The following is a 19,454-nucleotide window of genomic DNA, read 5'->3' as shown; positions in this document are numbered from 1 at the left end:
GCCCGTTGAGGAGAGCTGTCTGTGGAGCATGTTGTCTCGCCTTCAGACCTGTCAAGGCACAAGGCTGCTTTGTGTCAGGATGTTTTTGGGATACCAGATTGTGGTCTGGTGCCTGCTGAGGCAGACTACCGTAAGTCTGAGAGTTCGTTCGTAAAGGTCCTTGCCCTCAGTCATTGATCAGCACTTCAGTGCTCCTTAAGATTCAAGCCCCTCCTTAGAGATACCATGGTCAGATCTCGTGGACATGGCCCTGGATTTTGTGGACAATCAGATTTGTGGATCTGAGAACTCATCTATTCCAGTAGGTCAAGTAAAATTCTGCCCCCACTTCCCCTCTCCAGGTAGTGGAGGTTCTACATACTGGAGAACGCTACATTCCAATCTCAATATGACTCGAGTATCCCCGAAATGGCCCCCTGTAGAATGGTATAAGGACCTTCTACTTTCTCTTATAGAGACTCCAAGAGACTGGCCTCCTCTCCCTGAGCTGTTGTGCCATCCACTTGTCCAAATATTCCACATCTCGGTGGAATCTTTACAGCTTCACACGTGAAGGTTATTCAGTATCTCTTCTCAGTAAAAGGCTTTTCACGTAAGGTAGTGAGAGATATGTCTGGATGCCTCCAGAAGTCTTCAACATCCGTGTATCAAGCCAAGTGTGTCATCTGCGCTAGGTGTCGGGGGAGGTATGTGACTCTTCTTGGGGTCTTTATCTTGTTAGTAGCTAAATTTTTACTATATCAATGAAGAGAAAAACTCCTTTCAGTGTCAGCAGTATAAGGCTATTGCTCAGCCTTGAACCAAGTCTTTAGTCTTAAAGGAATTGTTGTTTCCTCTTTGGAGGAACACACTATGTTCATGCAAAGTTTTGCGCAGTCCTAGCCTGAGATGTGAGACTGCCACCCTCGGCTGTAACCAATGCCGTACGTTCTCTTAAAAGGGCACCTTATGAACCTTCGAGGCTTGCCTGAGACACGGACCTAGCTTCAAAACTTTTCTTGCTCACCTTAACCTCATCCAAATGGGTTAGTGAGCTTCTTGGTCTCTCCATTAGTGTCACGCATACAGTACAAAGCATTGGAGTGAGGTCTCATTCTCCTTCATCCTCGAGTTTATACCCAAACCGAGAATTTGTCGGTTTTCAATTCCAGGTTTTCTTCATTTCAGTTTGTGAGCCTTAAGTAACTGATAACCCTGATCAGCTATTTTCCACTTGAGGCTCTCGTAAATGTACACAAGCAACTCGACCTCATCTGCAGCACCTCTTTGTCAGGACTGGAAGAGTTAAGAAGATGATGACTAAGAATACGATTTTCTTTTGGCTGAGGGAAGTTATTAACTTTAATCTTTCACCATCTTACCTTCTGGTACAGGTAGCTTTCGGGTTAGAGCTTATGATGTCAGGGATTTAATCACGACCCTGCCATTCCGTAAGAATCCTCTGTAGTGCAATTACTTCTGGGAGGTGGCTGGATATGGCAGGAACTGGCCATGGACCTGCTGGTATTATTAATGTGGTGTAAGGAACCTTAACTGTACACCTATTACAAGGGTTAAATTTTTTTTTGGTATCCTGGGATAAGTATCCAGCCAGTTGGAATAGGAACTTCCTCCTACATTAGCTTGAGTCTCCAATGTAAAGGACTAAGTTTTGTATTAGTGTAGGAACAAATGACAAATTTTGGAAAATAATTTATATTTCCTAACCATACCGACCTGGGTCCTTTACTCAAACTTTCTTGCCATTGACTACCCTCTGGAAGTGCCTATTACAATCAGATTAACTGCTCAGTGAGCAAGCAGGGGCTAGGGCTTACCCGCTCTTGGCCGGTAACTACCGGTCACCTATTTATACCTTGTTTTTAAACATAAGACTTACCTGGTAGTTACAGTATATATATATAGCTTACGTCCCTGACGTCAGGGCAGAAAATTCAAAACTTGCGCCAATCGCCGATTGGATAGCCAGGTGTACCACCTCCAGTGAGGTACCTGGAACCATTCCATGATTCCTCAGATCTTCCCTGCCACCGCTAGCGGCGACATCGTTGGATATTCTACTCGCTAATTACCTGATATTATTGCTGTTAATTTGGTGATGTACAATAATTTGGTTTTGACTCTCGCTTGTTTGGATTTTCTATTGGATACTCTTGATTTACTTTTTGATTTTGATATTTTGACCCTTGCTTGTTGATCTCTTTTACAAATTTTTCAAAATGGCCACCCCCCCTTTAACTTTTAGTGTATGTGTGAGTGGGTGTAAGACCCGTTTGGCTAAGGCCTCAAGTGATCTACATTCACTCTGCGTTAAATGCAGAGGTAAAGTATGTGAGTTGGGTGATAGGTGTGACGAATGCATTCTATTATCTGAGAATGAGTGGCTAGAGTTTGACCACTATACGTGTAAACTAGAAAGAGATAGGTTGAGACATAGTTCTTCTCGTTCTTCCAGAGACTTTTCCTCTTCCCATGTCACCAAACCTATTCCTTCCCCTGTAGTGGTAGTTTCTGATCCCACTATGGTTACTGCTAATGAGCCTACGCTTAAAGATATGATGGTGGCTATTCAAGCTTTTGGCGCGAAGGTTGAATCTATCGCTGCGGACAGAACGCAATTAATGTCAGATGTGATGCAGTTAAAATGTAGCAGTGCTAGAAGTGCAGTGAACTTATGTAGTGCAGTGGAGGGTGCGCCTTCTCGGGCTTGTCGTTCTCCTAGTCTTAGACCTCTTCCAAGCTCCCCAACCCCTGGGAGAAGGAATGTCGAACGACGAAAGGAAACAAGAGGCTTTAGCTCCCGAGCAGACGTCCTCTCGAGCGTTCCTGTTGACGTTTCCCAGGACGTTCGCCATCACCATATGAAAGGTGAGGTTAAGGTGGTTTCATCATCCTCGGATGACGCAGTACCTAAAAGAGGCTGGCATCAAGCGTCCAGACCTCTTAAGAGGACAATGGATAAAGTCAACCAGCGTCCTACTAGGACACTGCAAGCTCCTAGTTGTAGCCATTGGAGGAGTCCAGAGCGTTTTCCTTCCACCAAAGAGAGCTCCCCTGCCAAACGTCCTGCGAGGACGTTGGATTCTGTAAAGAATCATCCAGTTGATGGGCAGTTGTCTGAACCGGGCATGACCTCGGTTTATGCTCCTCCTCCGCCATCAGATTGGTTTTCGCCCTCTGGACGCTCTGAGCGTTCTTTGAGCGGCATGGAAAGCGAACCTGTGATTGACGTGGCGTCACCTATATCACATCACATTGATCCGAATCTTAATATGCTACAAAAGATGCAGCAGAGACTCTCTTCATTTATGCAATGCTACCAAGCTACAGACAATAAAAGGGCAGCGTGCCTACATCCTGAACGTCAGGAAGCTTCCTTTCTGGACGCCAAGCGGCGCAAGGCGGTGAGTTGTGAGACTCTTGAGGATGAACGTTTGAACGTCTTTCCCGTTAAATGTCCTAAAACTGTTTCTAATAAGGAAAGTGGGCATAATCTTGACCCCGAACGTCAGGCAACCAAACGTGACGCCAGGCGTCAAGCAGCCAGTCGTGACCGTGAGTGTCAAGTGACCAGACGTGACGTCGTGCGACCAACAGCACGAAGCGCCGAGCGTCCTTGTAAACGTGACGTTAAATGTCCTACAGGACGTGATCTTGAACGTCCAGCGAAATAAGACTTCGAACGTCCTGCCATATGTGACGTTGAGCATCCTACAAAGCGATGTGCCAAACGTCCTAATAAAAGCGTTGAACGTCCTACAGGACGTGTTCTAGATCGTACAGCAAAGCGTGACGTTGAGCATCCATCTAGACGTGACGTCGAGCGTCCTACAATACAGGACGTCGAACGTCCAGCGAGACGTGATGTCGAACATCCTCCAGGACGCGACGTCGAGCGGCGAACAGCCAGGCAGGATGTCGAGCGTCAAGCAGTACGCGGCGTCGAGCGTCAAGCGGTACGCGGCGTCGAGCGTCTAGCGGTACGCGGCATCGAGCGTCAAGAAGGACGCGATGTCGAGTGTTATGCGGGACGTGTCACCGAGCGTCGAGCTTCCTTACACAAAAATCAAGAAAGGGATCATGACTTTGAGGATGCGAGGCTAAGACTTCATGATGAACTTACTCAAATCAAGAGTCGAGATCAAGAACTCTTTAGTTCCGATCGCTTGGATTGCGAGCGTTTCACCGAGCATCAAGGGACTTTGTCAGAGGAAGGCATTGACGATCTCCTTTCCCCTGTCAAACTGTTTGAGGAGTTATCAGAAGGAGAAGACTCTAAGTCGTTTCGTCCTTCAGTGGTTCTGAAGAAACTCATGAAAATTTTTAACGATGAGTTTCCAGATTCTTTTGTGCCAGTTGCTCCACGTTCACCACCATCAGAATTCACACTTGGGAAGACGTTGAAGAAGTCTCTTTTTACCAGAATGGTTCTGTCACGATCATCAAAAAGAGCTGTTAGGATGATGGGAGACTGGATGGAGTCCAAGAAGGACCAAGGGAAAGCAGCCTTTGCGTTCCCTCCGACTAGATTAGCATCTAGATCTAGTATCTGGTATGATACGGGAGAAGTTCTCGGCTTGGGAGTTCCTGCGTCTGCCCAGGGAGATTTCTCAAGTCTAGTAGACGCTCCATGACAATCGGCCATGAGGAAGACCAAGGTTCTCTGGTCTTCTTCAGAGTTAGACCATCTTCTCAAAGGCGTTTTTTGAGCCTTCGAGGTTTTCAATTTCCTCGATTGGACTCTGGGAGCTTTGGGCAAGAAGGTTTTTGCTCATAAAGACTGTGACTCTTCTAGTTTAATCCATATCATGTCCTGTATGGATAAGGCGTTACGAGACGGTTCGAATGAGTTGGCAGTGATTTTCGCAGCAGAATACTTAAGAAGAGAGCTCAGATGTGTTCATTTCTGTCTCTTGGGATTACTCCCTTTCAGAAATCGGAATTGTTATTTGCTCCGCTGTCTTCCTCTCTTTTTCCACAAGATCTGATTAGAGAGATTTCTTCCGCATTGACTCAGAAGGCCACCCAAGATCTGGTCTCATAGACGGCAAGAAAGGTCCTACCATCCTCCTTCTCTAGCTGCAAACCAAAGGATGAAACACCTTTCCCTAAGTTTTCTCAGCCCTTTCGAGGGAAGACTTCCAGCAGGGGTAGCTCTAGGCCTGATGGAAGAAGAGCAAAGAGATGAGGATTTAGGACAGGGCGAAGCAGAGTCTGACTGCTTTCGCCTTCAGGCAGTAGGAGCCAGACTACACAACTTCTGGCAAGCGTGGGAGATGAGGGGGCCAGACCTTTGGTCAGTTCAACTTCTGAAGGAGGGTTACAAAATCCCTTTTATAGGGAAACCTCCTTTGGTTTTAACCCCAGTAGATCTCTCTCCCAGATACAGAGAGGAGTCAAAGAGGCAAGCTTTACAACTCCAAGTGTCTCTCTTGTTGGAGAAGGGGGCCATAGAGAGGGTGCAGGACTTGCAGTCACCAGGTTTTTACAACTGCCTGTTCCTGGCTCCCAAGAACTCAGGGGTATGGCGTCCAGTTCTGGACGTAAGTATACTCAACACATTTGTCCAAAAGACGAAGTTCTCTATGGAGACTTCAAAGTCAGTTCTTGCAGCAGTAAGAAAGGGCGACTGGATGGTCTCATTAGACCTCCAGGACGCTTACTTTTACATCCCCATTCATCCGAGCTTCAAGCATTATCTGAGGTTCGTCTTCAAGGGGGAAGTTTTTCAGATTTGAGCCCTGTCTGTGTTTTGGCCTCAGCACCGCCCCTCAAATATTTACGAAACTTATGCTCAATGTAGCAAGGATTCTCCACTCAAGAGGCATCAGAGCCTCCCTGTATCTAAACGATTGGCTTCTCAGAGCTCGCTCTTAAGATCACTGCCTGAAGGATCTTCAGATAACTTTGAAATTAACAGAAGAATTGGGTCTTCTTGTCAACAAGGACAAATCTCTTTTGACACCATCACAAAAGATACTCTGTTTGGGGATGGTGATTCAGAGTCGAGTTTTTCGGGCTTTTCCGTCTCCCTTAAGGACGGAGCAAGCCATCCTGAAACTGCAATCTTTTCTAAAGGAGCAGAAGTGTTCTGCGAGGAAGTGGATGAGCCTGTTGGGAACCCTCTCCTCGTTGGAACAGTTTGTCTCTCTAGGAAGGCTGAATCTTCGAGCTCTCCAATTCCACCTCAATCATCATTGGAACAGGGAGAAGGATTTAGAGACGATATGCATTCCAGTTACGGAATCCATAAGAAGTTGCCTTCAGTGGTGGAACGATCTAGACAAGTTTCAAGAATGTTACCCCTTAGAACAGAAGAACCCAAACCTTGTGTTGTGTTCCGACGCCTCGGACTCGGGGTGGGGAGCAACACTGGGCAAGTTGGAAGTTTCGGGGTTGTGGACAGAGGTTCAAAAGAACTTCCACATCAACCAAAAGGAATTGTTAGCAGTCCTGTTGGCCCTAAGAAACTTCGAAGGGTCAGTTCTGAACAAAGTGGTGCAGGTCAATGCCGACAACACCACAGCATTGGCTTACATTGCCAAGCAAGGGGCAACCCACTCGATATCCCTTTACAAGACGGAGAGGAATCTCCTCATCTGGGCAAAGGAAAGAAATGTAGTTCTGATTACAAGGTTCATCCAAAGGGAGAAGAATGTGATGGCAGACAGCCTTAGCAGGAGAGGTCAAGTCCTACCCACAGAGTGGACACTCCATCAAGAAGTTTGCAAGAGTCTGTGGCGACTTTGGGGTCGCCCGTGCATAGACCTTTTCGCGACCTCGAAGACAAAGAGGCTAGAGACTTATTATTCCCCAGTGCCAGATCTCGAAGCAGTCCACACAGACGCTTTCCTGCTAGATTGGTCCAATCTGGATGTGTACGTTTTTCCACTGTTCAAGATTCTTTACAAGGTGTTACAAAAGTTTGTGTCAAGCGAAGGGACCAGAATGACTCTAGTAGCCCCCTTTTGGCCCTCAAGAGAATGGTTCACAGAGGTACTGGAGTGGATGGTGGACACGCCAAGAAGCCTCCCATTAAGAGTAGATTTACTCAAACAGCCCCTCTTGGAAAGGCACCATCAAAGTCTCCAAAATCTTCAGCTAACTGCCTTCAGACTATCGAAAAACTCACAAGAGCTAGAGGCTTTTCGAAGGAGGCAGCTAGAGCTATTGCAAGAGCAAGAAGGCCTTTGACCATCAGGGTCTATCAATCCAAGTGGGAGGGTCTTGGAGAATGGTGCAGAGTCAACGCTATTTCCTCATCCCGTACCTCTGTAACTCAGATTGCTGACTTCCTATTATATCTGCGAAGGAAGAGCAATTTTTCATCATCCACCATCAAGGGATACAGGAGTATGTTGGCAACTGTATTCAGGCACAGAAACTTGGACCTTTCAAATAATAAAGACCTACAGGAACTTCTTAAATCTTTTGATACATCAAAGCAACGTCACCAGGATTCACCAGCGTGGAATCTGGATATAGTCCCGAAGTTCCTTATGAGTGACAGGTTTGATCCCTTGCACTCAACTTCTCTTAAGGACCTCACGATGAAGACCCTTTTCTTGGTTAATCTGGCAACAGCCAAGAGAGTTAGTGAAATCCATGCTTTTAGTAAAAACGTTGGTTTTCGAGATAACAAAGCTATATGCTCATTGCAGTTGGGCTTTCTCGCCAAGAATGAACGCCCTTCTCAACCTTGGCCTAAGGCTTTTGAAATTCTGAATCTTTCGGATGTGGCTGGCGAAGAGTTGGAGAGAGTCCTTTGCCCAGTAAGAGCCTTGAAGTTCTACCTGGACAGAACGAAAGAGTTGCCAGGGAAGTCAGAAGCCCTGTGGTGCTCGGTCAAGAAGCCCTCCTTGCAGATGTCAAAGAATGTCCTTTCATTCTTCATCAGACTTTTAATAAGAGAGGCTCATGCACATTGTGGTGAGACAGACTTTAGACTTTTAAAAGGTCAAGACTCACAAAGTTAGAGCTGTAGCAACCTCAGTGGCCTTCAAACAGAATAGATCGTTGCAGAGCATTATGGACACAACCTTTTGGAGGAGCAAATATGTGTTCGCTTCACACTATTTGAAAAGTGTCCAGACTCTTTATGAGGACTGCTACACTCTGGGACCATTTGTAGCAGCGAGTGCAGTAGTGGGGGAAGGATCCACCACTACATTCCCATAATCCTAATACCTTTTTTCTTCTCTTGGAACTTTTAATTTGTTTTTTATGGTTGTCTTGTGGAGATTGCGACAGTCTTCCGCAATCATTGATTTGGTCAGTTGGTCAATTTTGTTCCTTGAGAGTGCCCGGAACTGGGTATTAGAGGAGGCTCTGTCACATAGAGGTTTGTACACCAGTTTGACAGCTCTTAAAGGTCTTTAGCCCCCTGAGAGGATCGCTGGATCTCATAAGGAAAGCGGACATAATGAGGCAGAGAATCATTGAAGTCAGCTTCCTTATCAGGTACAAACCCTTAAGCTAGTTTTTATTAACTCTTAAGCAGAATTCCAACTATATTGGCTGTCTCTAACCCTCCACCAAAGGTGTTAATCAGCTATATATATAACTACCGGGTAAGTCTTATGTTTAGAAATTTTATTTTCACTATAAAATAAATTTTTTAACATACCGGGTAGTTATATATAATTAAATTCCCACCCTCCTCCCCTCTAGAGACTAGAGGCATGGAAGATCTGAAGAATCATGGAATGGTTCCAGGTACCTCACTGAAGGACATGCAGGTGGTACACCTGGCTATCCAATCGGCGATTGGCACGAGTTTTGAATTTTCTGCCGTGACGTCAGGGACGTAAGCTATATATATAACTACCGGGTAAGTATGTTAAAAAATTTATTCTGTAATGAAAATAACATTTTAAAAGTGTAACTACTGAGTACTCCAGCTTTGCTGATATCTATCCTATGTAAAGGGCTGAGGTATAGTTAGGAAAAATACAAATTATTTTCCAAAATTTGCCATTTTATCAAATGTAAAATCTATAAACTAAAGTTCATTCAAGTTAAATTCATTGTGTATGATTACTGAAAGTTAGCATACCTAGTACTACAGTATATGCATAGCCTAAGTTTACCCTATTATATGATTCCTTTAAAGGTTGCTGTAGCTGGGCAAAAAGTTGAAGCATGTACTGTGCAAGATGTGGAAGTTCATGTAACAGATGTGTTTGTGGTCTCAGCAGCCCTACCTAGACTTCCATTACAGGTAAGGGATATAGAAATTTTATATATTTTTTTTTTCATCATTTAGCTATCTTGCTTTTGTTTTAAAGGTTTTTGTATATTAATACTAGAGAAAATGGCAGTGTAGTATTTAGATTGCTTATGATTCATTAAATGTATTTTGTCAAGCTTATTTTAAAATCCTTAAATTGGAAAAGTAAGTGATCCTCACTTTATATATTTAGCTGCTGCATACTATCTACTTTATTCTTTAAAATGTAAATGTTTTTATGGATTAAAATTATATAAATTCAATTGTTGTTGAAAATATTCTAAATTATAACCTTTAATACTGTACAGTTAAGGAAAAAGGGAAGCAGTACTAAAACTGATTATCATTTAGTTCGGTTGAAATTATTTATCACAAAAGTGTGATTTTTGCAATAAGTTTTCAGTGACAATACTTAGTATATACTGTACAGTAATGTCCCTTTACGTCAGTTTGACATACGTTAGTTGTGACTTTATGTCCCTCATCCTTAATTGTTAAAATAAAATTACTTTTTGTTGTTTTTCCCAACCTTAGATCAGTTTTTACATCAGAAAAAAATGAGTAAGTGGTGTATTGTATAGTACTGTACTTCACATGGAGGCTTATTAATGTAGGTGTCTAGTTTTTATGAAATGATACGAGGTTATGTATACTTTTTGTGTTGAGTACAGTATGTGTATAGGGATCATACATTATAAGTCACTTTATAAGGCGAAAATCTCTTGTAACCAATTAATGATGTAAGGTGGAGTATTACTGTACCTATAGTTTTTCTCTAATGCAGTGCATAACAGGTGCATATGTAATACACTTCATAACAGTAATGCCCCACCCTATGTCGGGAATTGTTCCAAGAGACCTGACGTAAGGCAGTTTTCAATGTAAACTAGGTGAATTTTTGCCTTACATGGTAAAGTGACTTACACTATGTTCCCTGTACTGTACATAATAAACTAGAAAAGTATTCATAACTTGCTTTCACTTTATGAAATAAACATGCCATAATTTTATAAACACCATTTTTTTTTCTTTTTAAGTATGGTGTGACTTATTGCTTTTAATTCTTATTCTGTCTGGAGATATTGAGCAAAATCCAGGACCAGTGAATCCTAGACTTTGCCAGTATTCATGGACTGCATGGCAATATAAGAAACCTTTGCCTTCAGACAATATGATATTCCATTATGCTCAGAAAATTTGGTTTGTCAGATAAGTTACTCGTCTGAGCTCCTTATTCCAGGTTGGTTCCTACGCGAATACAAACTCTTGTCATTTATATGGTTTACTCCTAAGATATTTAGTTACGACCTGAATTAAAGAAATTGTGGGAGTCTAGGGACATTTTATGGTTACCAGCTATCCCACCCACGCTGGAGAGGAGTGGCAGAGTCAGTGTCACAGCTCCACTCATCTGGTCGCCATAGCAGGCAAACATATAGTAATACTTCGACATGCGAGCATTCCAAGATACAAGCCAGCCTCTGAGGAAAATTTTGCATTGAGATATGAGTACAATTACAGACGCTAAAGCTAGATGGTCTAGCAATAGGGAGTGCTCTAAGCCTGCATCATTTGTTCAATTCACATGGTCGGTTGTTGACTTCTCTACACATCTCCCATGTTGTGTTTATGTTATTTAATTGATTTTCACCACATTTGTGAACATTCTTTGTAAAAATTGATGGGTCCTAAGAAAGTGAGTGGTAAGGTTGGTAGTGAGAAGAAAAAACGCATAATCTCGATGGAGATAAAGCATAAAATTATAGAGAAACATAAGTGTGTTGTCTGTGTGAGTAAGGTGGTATGCCATTATGAAGGGAGTACATCGACGATCGAAAAAAGTAAAGAAAAAAAGAAGTTGAAAAGAATAAAATGTTAAGAAAATAAACCTAAGTTCAGTTAAGTTAATTTCAAGTTTAAGTGTTATGCTATGTGTAAGGAACAGTATTAATAGGGTACTGTCCAACTCTCTCTCCTTCCCTTTCTCCCTCGCGCCCTCCTTCACACATACTGCCTTTAACGGCCCACTATCATCTGTCTCGAAGGTAAGAACTCATAATAAAACCACATTTTTATAATAAAACCACATTTTAATTCATATCACAGTAATCATTTATTATATCATTGTATATGTGTGTTCATAGTATATCTATACAGCATAGCAGTTAAAAACATGTTTTTTTTACATTATTATTTTATCATTGATTTTGTCAGTTATCCTATATGGGAAAAATTGACTTGAGATATGAGCAAATTGACTTTCGAGCTCGGTCCAGGAACGAATTATACTCGTATCAAGGTATTACTGTATTTTGTACTGCTCCGCGTTATGCTTGTGCTTTTCCTTTTCACTTCATGTGAGAATGATCATGATTGCTGTTGAAGTTAGTATGAGGATCTGATCTGGTCTTGATTGACATCTGTGTGGCACTTTCATGACCTGGGTCGAGGTCAATTCCCATTGTTTGCTCAAGTTGTCCAGGTAAGCTGTGTACCCTTCCTCTACTTGTGATTTTTGTAGGGAATGGCTGCCTTCCCAGTGGGAAATATATAATGCAAGGCGTAAGATGAAGGCCAAACAAGATTGTTCACCATCTGCTTCTTCCTTCTCTGTGGACAAGAAATAAAAACCTTTTTGGGCTCGAGCCATGTCGTCCTGATGGAAGTTCCTCAAAGGCAGCTTTCTACTTGGGATATTTCTGCGACTGATAAACCAGAGAATTTTACCTGTAGGGTATCACAGGGTTCTATCCCCTGCAGCGAATATCCCAAGATATATCTTGTATGAAACAGGAACTTGTTTAAAACAAGACACGGCTATCCTTCCCCGAATAGTTAGCCTTGTCTCGAAGGATATGGGAAAGGATTGGATATGTGGGAGAAAAGACCCATTACAACTCCGATCCCAGTGTGCTGTAAATATGTTTGCTGGTTAACCATTCCTTCTAGCAGTGCCATTTTTATTAATTGCTGCGGGAGTTTTCTGCTTGTTTTCAATTTTTTTGGGAGTGTTTTCGAGACTATGGATGCTTCTGCTTCTTCCACTTTAAGTTGTGTACCATTTCCTTTAGTGGTGGAGAGTTTCGCGTCTCCCCCCTTGTGTTTATGCACTATGCGTCCGTTAATTGTCCTTAGCCGCCGCATGGCCGAAGCTGGTAGCTCATGTGTCCAAATTGCTCGGTATTGTATATTAATTTTTATCTAGTCTTGTAAAAGTGTGTTAAATATATTCTTTTACAACTGTGGAATGATTATAGGTTAGACTTTTGCCCCTTTTTTGCATGTTTGTCTTGCATCAGTCTTGACTTATGCTAGCACCTGACACTTAGCCCTTGGCCAAGATTGGCTAATATTTATAAATCTACCTTTACCTTCTACCACGTAACTGCAAGGTTCTCATGAGGCTGCCACCCCTCCCTTGCTATTTATACGTCAAAATGGGGAGCTGCAGCTTTGAAGGTACCCTCTGGGAGCAGTGGATGGTGTTTTACAGTCATCTTTGTGCGACAATATTTCCCTTATCTACTTAGCCTTAGTGTCTGGCTAGGTGGCACTGGTTGTGGGGACTTGTTCCCTGTTCCTACACTCTTTTGATCCCCTAGAATGAAACCAACCTTGTCGTAATATTGACAGGTAAACCTTCCTTTCGTGTTGCCTTACCCGTTTGCTAGGCTTCCATTTTAGTTTTTGGTGTGCTGGCAGCCAATTGTGAGGATTCGTTCTCTGTCCCTATTTACTGTAGATCCCTTGGAATGACATTTACTGGTTCTAAAACTACAGTTAGGTCTTCCTGTCCTGATGCTTTACCATTTTCTAAGTCTCCATTCCTTCCCTTTCCCTCTCCTTTGCCTTGCTAGTCTTGACCTGCTTGCTGTGGAACCTAGTACACTTCCAGTCCAGGTTTCCCTGGCATCAGGAATCTTCAGTTGCTATATAGACGGACAGGACAGCTTGTGGGTCATCCAGTCTGGCTCTGGGTGGACGAGTGATTGATCCTACCCTGGATTCATTCTCTCTGCCATCTTAGAGTAGCTATCCCTTTCCCCTTCCTAATTAGGCCACAAATTTTCACTGTCCGTGGAACTACAATTTCTATCTAGTCTGCATTCTCTAGTATCTGAGTATTCCTTAACCGCTATATAAGCTAGACTAGTCCGCACAGTGGGTTTTTTTGTAGCCTAACCCTGTCTAGGCAATAAATAGAATCCCTTGAGGGTTCTCCTTTGCTGCCTTAGCAGTTGCCTGGTCTCTGGCTTCAGCTTATTATCCTGGGCTATGTATCTCTTGCTATGGGGTCTCAACTTCTTTGCCTGGTCGGAATCTCTCTGGCTGAAGTACTTACCATTTAGCCATACTTCCAGTCCTGTTGGTTCGAGTTCTAGCCTTGTATGTGAGTACGTTAGGGGTACCCCTCTCTCTTTTTCATTAGAAGAGAGCCTCCCCCCTTGCCACCTTAGCTGCCTCTATTCCCTTCCTCCTTATCAGAGGAACATTAATTATCCTCTAAAGTTGGTCGATTGGATACCTCCTATTGTCAGGATTTCCCTTGAATTTACGAATTCATGGTATCCTGGCCTTGTTATATGGTTCTCAGTATTTTATAGGGCTAATTCCCTCTCTCAAGATTTAATGTTAACAAGTTTTTTGGCAGATTCATTTACAGGTATACCTCGACTTACGTCGTTGTTTCGAGTTAAGTTGGTTTTGAATTTACGTCGGTTGTCAAAAGTAATACATGGATAAATAAAAATGCAATTTTGAGTCATTTTATTTGACTTTCCATTTGTCATCCACAAGTATCGAAGTCAAAACATCACTGGAATAACGTTAAAAGCACACAATACATGTTATTTTGTTATAAATAAGAATTAAAGTATATAAAAACATTTTAAAATACTTATATTTAACGTAAACGTTCACATAACATAAATCCTAGCAAATGAACTATGAAAACTGCTGTGACTGTTTTTATATTATTTAGCGGTCTTTAAGAGCCTAACAGTGACGTTTTCTATGTTAGTTCAACTATCTACTATTTAAAGCAGTAACAGCACTTAAAATTACCCAGATCCTGCATTCCTGGCTAAAAATGAACTTCCCTCAAGACTGGAATTGGATTTTGCATGATCTTTTGTGCTTGAATTGGTTACAATTATATAGTAGTGTAGATCCTGTTTCCCCTTTGAATGAGAATCTAGTCAACATAATTGATAGGCGTATCCCTTCTCGTGTGCTAAGGTACCGAGTGAAGGACAAACCGTGGTTCAATGATGATTGTAGACGTGCTTATTTGGAGAAGCAGGAGGCCTATCACCTTTGGAAGGGTAACAGATCAGATTTGACCTGGAACAACTATACGTACCTTCGAGCTTTTGCTCAGAGAGTTTATGCCTCAACTGAAAAGGAGTACAATTTAGCCATAAAAGAAACCCTTTCTGGTATAACTCAGGAACATAAATGGTGGTCTACCCTTAAATCTGCACTCTTTGGTGTAGATGCAACAGTTCTTCCTTTACTTAAACCAGATGGCTCAGTCTCTCACTGTCCAAAGGAAAAGGCAACCCTTTTGGCTGATGTTTTTGACAGTAAACAGAGTAATGAAAAACTAGAACTTCCTCATTCCTGTTTTCTTGAGGCTAAACTAACTAGGTTAGCTTTTCGATCTCGTGAAATTAAAGCTCTGTGGATGGACCTTGATGCTTATGGAGGTGTAGACCCAAATGGTATTTTTCCGTTGTTTTTTATAAAGACAGCAGATTTCTTAGCTCCAAAGTTATCTGTTATTTTGCGCAAGTTAGCAAGAAGAGGAGCTTTTAGTCAGTCAAAGGCTACTGCTCATCTTTGAGCCTAGCTTTTGATGTGAAGGGGATTTCCTTTTCATTGGATTTTTCTATCCTCATATGGAGTCTCCAACGTACCTTCCCTGAGCCTGAGGTTAGACCACCTATGTGAAACATGGTCAGCTTATTGTGATCTCGGAAGGAGCACCCTTGGTGCTGCTGTATCTGACATCAGTTCTTCACCTGACACTTGGGAAGACCTTCCTGCATGCCTTGACCCCGGCCGAAAGAATTGATGAACATCATGCCCTTTCTTATGACATTGACGTCTCCCATTCCAGGATTGCGAACAGATAATACTCTACTTCATTCCTGAGTGTGTCCAGACCCAAAATCTGGCAGCATATGGATCCCAGATTAGAGCCCTTCCAGGTTGGGAGTCTTCGTCCAGTTTGGAGCTCTAGGTGGTACCTCAAAAGAACTGGAGGAGCTCGCCCCCGAGTGGCAGCACGGGGGAGATCAAGAGAAGGATCACCAAAATCCTGATCTCTGTGTGGATTCACAAGGTCGTAGACCGGGCATTGAATCCTTAGACTTATCTGTAGACGAAGAGACATAGAGCTCATGACGTTGGGGGCATAAGTACGTCCATGGCATGCAAGAAGAACCATTGTACTCTGTGACGCTGGTCGTACAAGCTAGTGCATGGAAGCGTCAGACGACCTTCACCGCCCACTACCTACAATAAGTGACCCACAGGAACATGGAGACATTCTCCATTGGCCCTATGGTGGTTACACAACAAATGATTTAGACACTTCAGGCTCCTTGAAGAACAAGTAGCAGATGGCAGAGGTTCCCCTGAATGAAGTCTGGGATGAATGACAAGAATGACTGGCTCTTTCTCTCTCTCATCTTCCCCTCTCTGGGTGAAACAGCACCTACGATACTCTGCAAGCTGGCCTCCTCTGTCTGCAGGTAAAACTATTTCCCTTGTGGGACCTGGTGTAGAGATATGTACTTCTTGTGTCCCTATACCCAACTGGCGGGGTGTGATTGGGTGATGTCTATGGTTAGTTCAAAGATTCCTACATTTTTGAGAATTCTTACATAGACACGTCTCACTGCTACTATCACATAATCACACAGATTGCTCAGGCCGCTAAAGTGTGCTAATGCATGTAGAGTTTAGTGAGGTGTCAGAATTTTTTCCCTCATACGTGCAGAGCACGTACGTGGAAAATGCCAGGTCAAAAGCCAGCCAGTTGGTTAGGATTTCCACCCACCTAAGGGGTGAATCTTCCCTAATATAGAGCAAAAGGTTTCGTATTTTTTTAGTGTCGAAACAAAGGACAAATTTAAAGCTCTATAGAAATTTGGCCCGCCATCACCTATCCCTTGGTAAGTCCTGCCTGCAAGTAAAAGTGACGATAGAACTCAGGTGTGTGCATGTGTGAGCACAAATACTAAGTACTAACCCTTACCGCTCCAATAACTAGCAGTGGGGTAGCTACTCGCTAAAAGTCGTAAGGCTAGTCTTCCAGCTTTGCCCAAAGTATATTCCCTAATACTATAAAGAGCTCAAGGTTTGTATCATTAAGAAAAATACAAATTACTTTAAATTTGTCATGTTCATTTATTTTTTTTTTATTATTTATTTTAACAGATTGAGGATGCAATGCGTCCAGATGTTGATGACCCTGAAGGTCTCCAAGTCAAAGTAAATCAAGATACCAGATTAGATAACCGTATCTTGGACTTACGCACACCCACAAACCAAGCAATCTTCAGATTACAAGCAGGTGTATGTCACCAGTTTAGAGAAGCCTTAAGAGCTAAAGGTTTTATTGAAATTATGTGTCCAAAGTTGATATCGGCAGCATCTGAGGGTGGAGCAAATGTTTTTGGAATGAAGTACTTTGAAAAAGAAGCATTTCTTGCACAAAGCCCACAGCTGTATAAGCAGATGGCCATTGCATCTGATTTTGGTAAAGTATTTACAATTGGTCCTGTTTTTAGAGCTGAAAATTCAAACACCCATAGACACCTTACAGAGTTTGTGGGGTTGGACTTAGAGATGGCATTTACGCATCATTACCATGAAGCAATGTATGCCATTGGAGATATGTTCACAAGTATTTTCAGAGGTCTTCGTGATGATCATGCTGTAGATATTGCTACAGTTAATAAGCAGTTCCCATCAGAACCATTCAAGTTTCTTGATCCACCACTGTGTCTAACATTCAGAGAAGGTGTTCAAATGTTGAAAGAAGCTGGAATAGAGATGGATGAGACAGAGGACCTGAGTACACCCAATGAAAAGCTACTTGGGAGGTTAGTAAAAGCTAAGTATGACACCGACTTTTATATTTTAGACAAGTTCCCCTTGGCAGTTCGACCATTTTATACAATGCCAGACCCAGAAGATGCAAAATGGAGTAATTCCTATGATATGTTTATGCGTGGAGAAGAGATTTTGTCAGGAGCACAGCGAATTCATGATCCAGACTTTTTGGTTGAGAGAGCAAAGGCACATGGTATTCCAATTGACACAATTCAGTCATATATAGACTCTTTCAAATTTGGATGTCCTCCCCATGCTGGAGGTGGAATTGGATTAGAACGAGTAACGATGCTCTACCTTGGCCTGGATAATATTAGAAAGACTTCACTGTTCCCACGTGATCCTAAAAGGCTCACTCCTTAGATTGTCATTTTACTTGCTATTGTAATGTCCCTTGCTCAATTATTATTGAAGCAGAGATAGATTTTATGGTTTGGGTTTTTATTACTTCAGCTGCTGTACTTTTGTTATAAGGTAATCACAAATTTAACTTGTAATTGGATATAAAACATGGCTACTGGATTTAATGATTTACATTTGTAGGTTCACAACATTTTAATTTTTGGTTTGCCATATATGAAAGGAAATGGGAGGAATTATTTGCATATATGTATGTATACAGTATTGTACCAAAATGTCTGTCTTTTTACCAGGTTTCAAAGATTTGCAGAATCATGAACACTTCCGGTGTGATTTAGTATTTTGCTTCCCTGTTTTTCAATATCTGCTTTCAGTGTGTTGTAATAATTTGTTTGTATCGCACCTTATTACAAATGATGGAATTTGGAAGTAAAATAGACAACATTTGGTTGTATTAAATAAAAGAAATATCCACAGCAAATAGTTGTGATACTTCTTTATCAGGACTAAGGTAAGTAAATACAGTGCCTAAATCAAAATAAATATTATTCAAGTTTCATGTTTTAAGTTAGATTTTATATAAATACTTAATGATAAATTGCAGAACAAAAGGTAATTGTCTCTTTGTGTCGTTAAAAGATCAGGATGACGTACATAAGAGAGAGATTTTAGAAGAAGGAAAAATTGTAGATTTGAAAATTTATATCTGTAGCAGGTAATGCCATCCAATTGCTTAACTTTTTTTTTACATTACAGGTATTCTAAATATTGTTTCTTCTATGACCCATGTAAACTTGTAAAACGTAAGAACTGTTTTTGAAATAAAGTACCAGGGACACAAGAAATTATCATTGCTGAGATATTTTGGTGTAAAATGTATTTTTTTTTTTTACTAATAAAATAGATTATTGTATTTAAAAAGAAAATATTTTTTACTTGAATACTGTACATGCAAGTTCTTATATTCAGCCATTATATATGGCAAGAACATTTAAAAAACAAAGATCCTCCATTTCCTCAGGGACAAGTATGTACCTGTTACAACTTCTTATAAGTCAATAGTTGTTGTATGTGACTATAAACCAAAAAGTAAATACATATTTGTTGTTGCCAGATTTTTAATGGCATGTCCAGAAGAGAGTAGTTTTGGTGGCAAATTTTGTTAACTATGCAATACAGTTTTGATTTGCCACAATATGTGTTGGGTTCAGCATCTTTGTTTTTAAAATATAAGTAATAAATGTTTTATAATTTCATGAGATTTCACTTGATTGATTGTGTAACCTTAAATTTTTTTTTTTCAAAGATTTTGTGTGCGAATTGTAAAGTTCTCACTTTCCAATTTTCTTATTTTCATAAAGAACTTTGCTCTTAGTAGTGAGATCCAATTTACTGTAGTACTTAATAATCGGGTAAGAATAATGTTAACCAAACAATAGAAGGCTGACAGGAATCTATATGATAAAGAATTTAATTTACTAGCCTATTCCATTATGAATGAAATAGATTACTCTAACTGTGTTATTGTTTACTTTAATGCTTTTGGCTGCTATGACATGTCAAGTGCAATATTTGTTGGTTCTGTAACTGGAATACAAACCTATGCTATTTATTTAGAGGTATTACTTTCTGCGAAGCTGAAATGACAAGCCATTAAAATGTAGCGAGGGTTAACTACCCATACCGCTAGTTAGCCGGGGCAGAGGGGTTAGCTTTCTACCGCTCCCACTCACACACCGGT

At 41.5% G+C, this 19,454-nt stretch overlaps 1 protein-coding gene across 1 annotated transcript in view; it reads left to right on the top strand.

Annotated features, from left to right (window-relative positions):
- The window catches only part of AspRS (aspartyl-tRNA synthetase), a 109,698-nt gene extending 90,729 nt beyond the window's left edge, over positions 1 to 18,969 (top strand). The window contains exons 5-6 of the mRNA XM_068372502.1: positions 9,113 to 9,220; positions 16,676 to 18,969. Coding sequence (XP_068228603.1) covers positions 9,113 to 9,220; positions 16,676 to 17,716 — 1,149 coding nt within the window. The 3' untranslated portion in view covers positions 17,717 to 18,969. The remainder of the gene's footprint in view (positions 1 to 9,112; positions 9,221 to 16,675) is intronic.
- The last annotated feature ends 485 nt before the right edge of the window (positions 18,970 to 19,454 follow it).

Source organism: Palaemon carinicauda, chromosome 4 (assembly GCF_036898095.1).
Source record: "Palaemon carinicauda isolate YSFRI2023 chromosome 4, ASM3689809v2, whole genome shotgun sequence".
Lineage (NCBI taxonomy): Eukaryota > Metazoa > Arthropoda > Malacostraca > Decapoda > Palaemonidae > Palaemon > Palaemon carinicauda.
This window is presented reverse-complemented; position numbering and strand designations above follow the sequence as displayed.